Here is a 7,651-nt window from a genome sequence, read left to right as displayed (position 1 = left end):
ATGCTACATAAAGCTGTTGGTTTACTAAAAAATGGGAAACTTTGGTTTGTTGAACTGTAATGTTACTAATTTTACATTACTATTGTTTCTCTTTATATGTGTTTTACTAAGCATAAATAGGTAGCTTTAGTTTTAGCTAAGTCTTCCCGGTTTAAGTATATTTGACTGGGTGTCTTAGCTACTGTTAGCTAGCTAATGTTAGCCTCTAAGTCCAGCTCCTCTCCCATGGCTAGCTCTAACCTATGAATTCTGTTGTTATTCCTCTTTTTTATTATCTATAGATTACTACTATAGTTTCCAAATTTCTCTTCTTTTATGAGCACGAATTACGATGTAACAAGCTAGTTAGCTACCTACAAAATCTTTCAAAGGTAGGATGTATTTTTATGCCCATAAAGTATAGATGAATTCCGTTGCTTACATTTTCAATGGTAAGCTCTCTCGGCTTTCGCATTTGCGTGGCAGGGTAAAAGATTGGGGTGCTAGGTGAAGCAAAGTAATTATCATTCATTTCTTCAAAATTATCGTTCATTTCATCAAACAAGGCATTCTTAATGAATTCAAATAAATCAGAAGCCATCAACTTATACTCGATAATAGTTTATAACCTCAACGATGTCCCCGTTAGAAGAAATTCACAGTAAAAGACCTTTCTTCACCAAATCCTAGCATCTTTTTTCCTGCCACGCTAAAGCCAGAGCCAAGGAGCTTACCGCTAAAAAGTAAACAAATGACGTCACACTGAAATTCATTTATAATTTTTTTCACATTACCTGTGCACTTTACAAGGGGGATCACATGCAATATGACAATTGGAACGAATTTTATAGAATTTAAAGTGTGTGTGTTAGTTATTTATTATTGTTTTTGTTTCTGATTTTGGTATATAATGGGCGATGACTGTATGCCCTGAAATGACTGATTTTTCTAAATTTTGATGTGTTTCACATACTTTTTATGCAAGATTGATGGGTAATGGTAATATACGACATGCTGAATGAAATCATTTTTGTTGATTTAGATGTGTTTCTCAAAAACCAATCTGTTTTACATTTTGTGTAAACTTTTGTTTATGAACCGTATACAATGTTTCCAAAATAATGATCTTTGTTGATTCAAGTTTATTCTTTGCTCATTGATTTTTTGACTTTTAGGTTTAAAATTGTTGGAAAAGGGGCAGTACGGAACTAAAAAGGAAAATTTTTGTGTTCCTAATTGGTTGATTTTTACATTTTGTGTAAATTTTTGTGGGAGAGGATGGTATCCAACCAAAATGACTGATTTTTCTATATTTAAATTCGATGTTTTCGAAACTATGGCTTTTTCATATTTTTGTATAAGCATTTAAGGGAAAGACAATATTTAAAATGTGTAAAGAACTTATATTTGTTGATTTGTGCTAACTCTTGCAGGCCTCCTTTTTGGCATTTGAGAGTAAAATACCAAGTGTTTTCAACATAATCACTTAAAAGATGTACATATTTTAGATGCGTTATTTCTGACACTGTTATTATTGGTGTTGTAACTGTCGGTGTTCTTACTGTCGGTTTTGTAAGTATTGGTGTTGTGATTGTCGTTGTTGTAACTTTTTATCAACTAGCTTTTACACTTTGCAAGCTGTTCTTTTTGATTTTGTGTAAGATTTGTGTGGAGGATTTAATGCGATTTGACGTTTGACATTTTGTGTGAAATTTTAAGAACATTTTTTTTTTGTATATGCACTACTGACGTCAGCAAAACATCTAAAGCAACCTATTTTTCATTGGCCTTTTGCCTGAGTGGATTTTTCCACGGGCCTTATCGACTAGTACTCGAAATAATAATAAAGAACTTAAGGAATGCAAAATACATACTATGTTAGACAGCTGATTATCAGAATGCTTTTGACATTTTTAAACTTACATGTAACAGTCTTGAATAATTTTTTAGTTGTTCGCACTATCTTTCTTACAGCGTAAACTTCTCTTGTTTGTGTTTAATTGTTGTTCAAAATTAAACAAGGTATTCCCCAATTTCCCTTCACTACTCAAGATGCCACTTTTTAAGGTATGTTATGTATGGAGAGAATACCTGCGCTTTTTATAAAAAATCGGTGTTTCTTTATTTTTTAAATGGAAAAAATTGCGGAATCTATATTTATAAATGTTAAGGTGTTTTTTTACAAATAATCATGTTTTTACTTAGGAAAAAAAACAAGGACCAAGAAAGATGATAAAACGAGAAAAAGAAGATAAAACCCAAAATGAGGATAGAGAAGGCGAAAAAGTAAAGAGAGAAGGTATGAATAAAGGAATTGAATGTAAAGGAATTGGGGATCCCGAGGAAAAATAACATAAAAAAGAGGAATGCATGAAAGAATTAAGAATCAAGAATAAATAAAAGAGAGTCCGAATAAATTCATTGCGACGAGAACGTTTGTCGCAATGAATCTATTCTGACTGATTGAAGTAGCGTATTATATTCAGTATATAAAAAAGGATATTTTGCTTTGATAAATAATCATGCTTTTGCTTTCATTTTAGGTGGATACACAAAAACTAGAAAAGGTGAAAAAACAGAAAAGAGTACAGGAAGATCAAAAAGGAAAAGTGGATGGAGAAGAGAAAGAAGATATAGAAGATAAAGAAGGTGAAAATAAAGAAAGTGAATCTAATGAAAACGAGGTAGATGAAGGAAAGGGTAAAAAAGATGAGCAAGAAGAACATGGAAAAAAGAATTGAAATATGGAAAAGAAGAAATTTATTATTATTATTATTATTATTATTATTATTATTATTATTATTATTATTATTATAAAAAATTTTTATACAGGATATAGATTTTCAATATATATAATATTGCTATTAACAAACGTCCTGTCTTTAAAAATAAAAATATAGTAAGGTAAAAACATATATTATATAAGCAATAAAAATAAAACTAGTTAAAAAGTCTTAAAATTAGCTAAAACTGCCAGATTGTGTGTGAGATGAATACAAATAAAATATCACAACTGAAGTAAAGTCTCCGCAGGAAAAATAAGCACGTTAAATCAAACAGAACACTCTGAACTATCAAATGGAGTATGTGACTATCGGATATAAATCAAATCAAAGGTTAAAAATCTTCAAAACATTTTTCCTAAACAAATTAAAATTTTCAATTTTACGAATATTTAATGGTAGCTCGTTGTATAGTGTAACACCCATTGAAAAGAAACCAGATTTTGCATATTTGAGTTTTGTGAAAGGAATTTGTAATTTATAACGATCATTTCTTGTCCCCCTACCATGGGACTGTACTTTGAAGTAATCAATAAAGTTTGCACACGTTTTCCTTTCTAAACATTTTCACACAAGTAGAATTGATTGTTTCTTCACTACGTTTTCAACAAGTGGTTGGCTTGTTCCAGTGACGGTTTCAGCTAGATTATCAATGGATTTAAGCTTATTTCTTTGCGTTTGGCTTAAATTTAAGTTTACCGTACAGTTGTATATTATGCAAGGAAGAATCATTCCATTGTAAATCTTTCTTTTTGACGAATCGTCGAGATAACTTTGAAGAGAAGACAACATACGTAATTTGGATACTGGACGCTTGTAGATTTTATCAAAATTAGTAGAGAGTGAAAATGAACTATCCAACGTAGTTCTCAAGTATTTGTATGTTTCGGTAGCCTGTTTCTCAGTGTCATCAAACAACAAGGACATATTTTTACCACAGAATGATAGTTTTTTCGAGGTACCAAAAAGCATAGTTTAGTTTTTGCCTTTATTCAAGTTGATAACTAGCTAGTTGATTTGGAAATATGTTGAAATCAACTTCAAGTCCTCATTTAGCTGGTACTCGATTGATTCCTTGTTCTTTCCCTCGACATAAACCACAGTGTCATCAGCAAAGTTCAAAGAATGCGTGTTTTTTAAGCATTACTCAAAGTCATTGAAATAAATCAAGAAAAGAAGTGGTCCCAAGATCGAGCCTTGGGGCACTCCACAGGTGATCTTCATACGTTCTGAATTACACTTCTCAACAATACAGTATTGCTCCCTATTGAAAAGGTAGTCAGCGAACCAATTTCGAGCAGAACCTCTGATTCCAACACTTTTCAACTTTTCCAAGAGAACTGAATGGTTTAAAGTGTCAAAAGCCTTTGATAAGTCAATATAAAGTGCACCTACCAAGTTGCCTTTGTCGACAGCTTCGCGAATATTGTGTGTCAGCAGGATAGTAGCTATCTCAGTTGAACGTCTTTTCCGATAACCGAACTGATTTTCTGATAAGATGTTGTTATTCTCGAGGTAATCAGATAGTTGTTTATGGACAGCTTTCTCGAGGACTTTTGATAAGGAAGAAAGTACGGAAATCGGTCGATAATTGTTGTTGTTGTCAGTTGCACCTCCTTTGTGAATCGGGGTAATTTTCGCAATTTTCCACTCAGTTGGAACCAGTCCAGTGGAAATCGACATGTTGATGAGGTGAGTTAATGGACCCGATACGGGTTGGGCAGCATCTTTCAGGATTCCTGGAGGTAGGTTGAAGTAGTTAAAAAGTAAAAAAAGAGGAAACGAAAATTAAAAAAAATAATCAAAAGAAGCAAAAAAGTAAGATTTCTGTAAAATTCGTTATTTTATTATTTTGCTTTCTTTTCTCTCTCTTCTTGCTTTAATCTAAAATTACCACGCGATGGATTATTTATGAAATTAACACAAAACACACTTTAGAAAAGTTCTTTCTTAACACATAACTTTGTTAACACATAACAAAATGAGGTTGGCTTTTCATTGAAACCGTTTTAGAAAATCATCCCTTTTCTCAGCTGGAATTGTAGCAGTAAAATAATCTCTTATAATAATACGGTGACTGTGTCTGTCCTTAACACAGAAAGTAGATGTTTTATTTTCCTTTGATATTGTTGAAAAATGCATGCCTAATATGTTAAGTCTTCTGACGTTACGGCGCGACACTACTTTAACGTCAATATCCTATATTAAATTAATGAAGCCATTACAGTGCACCCAAAACTTTGAGGCTAAAAACTTGGAAACGAGGTGGTGACGTCAATGATTTTTCACCGCGTGTGTAACTAGGGACCACCTAGGACCAATTTGGGTAAGTTTTCCAAACCTGGGTTACCAAATCAGTTTCGGAATGGACGGGTTGATGACGTCATCACAAAATCTTAATATCTCCGCAACCGTTTGTAAAAAGTACATAATCCTATACATTTTCCTGATCAGCGATTCAAGATCTATACGATGAAGGCAACAGGTATACAAATTTATATAAAAAAAATTCGGTTTAGACGGAGCTATTGATGACGTCAGCAAAAATTTTAAACCCTTATATCTCATTAACCGTTAGGACATGATCATATACATTTTCTTGATCAGCAGTTTAAGCTCTAAACAATAGAGGCAACGTGAAAACAAATTTCTTAGAAAAAATATTTCGTCTTTTGACAGATTCTTGCTGACGTCATGAAAATTTAAATAGCGGTTCTTTTTTATTGTTATCCTGTCTAAGTGGATTTTTCCACGGGCTTTATCGACTAGTAGTAAAATAAACAAGTTTCAGTTTTTCATCCAAATTATTGTTAAATATTTTTGTCCTTAAAATCATAACCGTTTCATATTTTAGGTTCTATATAATAAACCTTACCGTTTATGTGTTTTTTACAAGAAGATGTGCTCCAAACTTACTGATCACATTAAAAATTGCCATAAAGAACTAGAGGTAGTAAAAAAAACACTAATGTTGAAAAAAAAGAGAGCGTGTGAATGCTTTTCAGCAGATGAAAAGATTGGGGATCAAAGAATTTAATGAAAAAGAAGCTGTTAAAAAAAATCCGATATATCAGGGTGAGAAAAAAAGAAGAAAGCATCGAAAATTGGTTAGGTTTGTTGGTTTTAAGCAGAACAAATACTGCATGTATTTGTTCTGCTTTTATATCTAAACGATTTTTCTCTACCCGCAAACACGGTTGCTCTAAGAAGTTCGACTCGGCTGCTGTGCCGATACCGTTGCTTGAAGACTGCCTATTGACAACAAGGTTAAGCGATGACTTCATAATTAACGTTTTGGACAAGGTCAGGGATGACGAATTGGGAGGGATTGTACGAAAGGACAAATTCATCCTGTAGTTAGGATATAAGCATTATAACAAAAACAAACACAAGAAAAGAAAAACTGCTAGAAGTGAAATGAGGCTTTTAGCCCAAATGTATAAGGCTGCAATATCGTTCACAGGCTTTATGGGCACTAATGGAAACGTTATCGATTTATTTTGCCGCGAGAATTTTCATCATTTATGTGATGCGGTGGAGATGATAACTCGACGTGAGGAAAAAGGAAGACTAGTCTTAAGCATAAAGCTAATATCTTATAATTAAATCTTGTAAAAGGCTACGTGACCGCTTTTTTATTGATAAGGAAAAGAATCTGGCATCTTTCCAATAAAGTTTTTTATTCGTCCGAATTTAAACTAATCAAGATATTCTAAAATCATAACTTTGAGACTTTAATGCGAAAATAGGAAACACTATAATAGGAAGCAATAACAAGTATCCAGGAGGAGTAGTCTTAAAATTGATGAAACAGGAAAAAGTACAGATAGCATACACAAATAACACCACCACTGGACTGTGGACTAGAGTTGATGATTACTCTAAGTCAGCGTTGGTTTATATTTTAGTAGACCAGAAAAATGCTAATTTTGTGAAGAGAATGTTTATAGAACGAAGAGAGAAATAACACCTTCCTCAATCAATAAAAGTGTGTTAACATACACAGATGATAACGCAATCACTATATTAAAAGATTTGAAGGAGGCAAATCAGAAAACAAGCATACACCAAACATATATTAAATTTGAGTTATAAAAGACAAGAAATGTAGGAACAATTAATAAACAATGGGAATTTATATCAAGTACCAATTGGAATGGCAAATATGAAAATTGAGAGAATTACTTCTTAAGAATTGCCAGTAAATGTTTTCAACAATGTAAGATCAATATACCAACAATTCAAAAAAACATATCCTCCTAATGAAATTGAAAAAATAGCTTAAGAATGAACTAAGCGACACAAAAAACAAGATAAAAAAAGTATACTAACTTCAAGACTTAAGGTAATAACTACAACAACAAATTGATAACACTAAAAAGAATTTTAAGATAAGATAACAAATTTGGAGGAGTAAATAACCCAAAACTTTGGAGCATTATAAAACATAAGAACAACAAAAAGGAGACAAAAGTTGCTATGCAAAACAATAACAGAAATGCTCAAGAAAATTTCGATAAAATTCAACAGATATATAAGGATTGGTCTAAAGAGCTCTGAACCAATCTGCACAAATAAAAAAAAACTTCTCTTTTAAACGTAAATAATTAAATAAAGCAATACCATTTTTGAAAACGAAGAGATCTGAAGACATAGCGACATTTAGAAATGAGTATATAATATATAGAAAAAAAGAATTACGAGAAACACTGTTAATTTTACTAAACGAAATACTACATCGACAGGAAATTCCCAATAGTTGGAAGAATATGAAAATAAAAACAATATATATAAAAAAAGGGAAATAAAAAGATATGAAAAACCAAAGAGGAAAGAAGGAAAATTACAAAGTGCAAGCACAATGATAAACTCGCCCAGTTAAGTCTTAA

At 32.0% G+C, this 7,651-nt stretch overlaps 1 protein-coding gene across 1 annotated transcript; it reads left to right on the top strand.

Annotated features, from left to right (window-relative positions):
- LOC130630130 (cilia- and flagella-associated protein 251-like) lies at positions 1-2,720 on the top strand. The gene is made up of 5 exons (XM_057443524.1): positions 1-44; positions 1,413-1,434; positions 1,954-2,046; positions 2,185-2,265; positions 2,523-2,720. The coding sequence occupies exons 1-5, from the start codon at positions 1-3 to the stop codon at positions 2,718-2,720; spliced, it is 438 nt and encodes a 145-aa protein (XP_057299507.1).
- Positions 2,721-7,651: the final 4,931 nt, after the last annotated feature.

The sequence above is a fragment of the Hydractinia symbiolongicarpus genome, chromosome 2 (genome assembly GCF_029227915.1).
Source record: "Hydractinia symbiolongicarpus strain clone_291-10 chromosome 2, HSymV2.1, whole genome shotgun sequence".
NCBI classification, from domain to species: Eukaryota; Metazoa; Cnidaria; class Hydrozoa; order Anthoathecata; family Hydractiniidae; genus Hydractinia; species Hydractinia symbiolongicarpus.
Note: the sequence above shows the minus strand (reverse complement) of the source record. Positions and strands in the feature narration are given on the sequence as shown.

Excerpts from the sequence above, each read along its gene's own strand:
- LOC130630130 (XM_057443524.1), top strand. The coding sequence starts at position 1 with ATGCTACATAAAGCTGTTGGTTTACTAAAAAATGGGAAACTTTG. Across the intron at positions 1,435-1,953 it reads CTCCTTTTTGGCATTTGAGA|CGTAAACTTCTCTTGTTTGT; the intron begins GTAAAATACCAA and ends TCTTTCTTACAG. Across the intron at positions 2,266-2,522 it reads AGGATAGAGAAGGCGAAAAA|GTGGATACACAAAAACTAGA; the intron begins GTAAAGAGAGAA and ends CTTTCATTTTAG.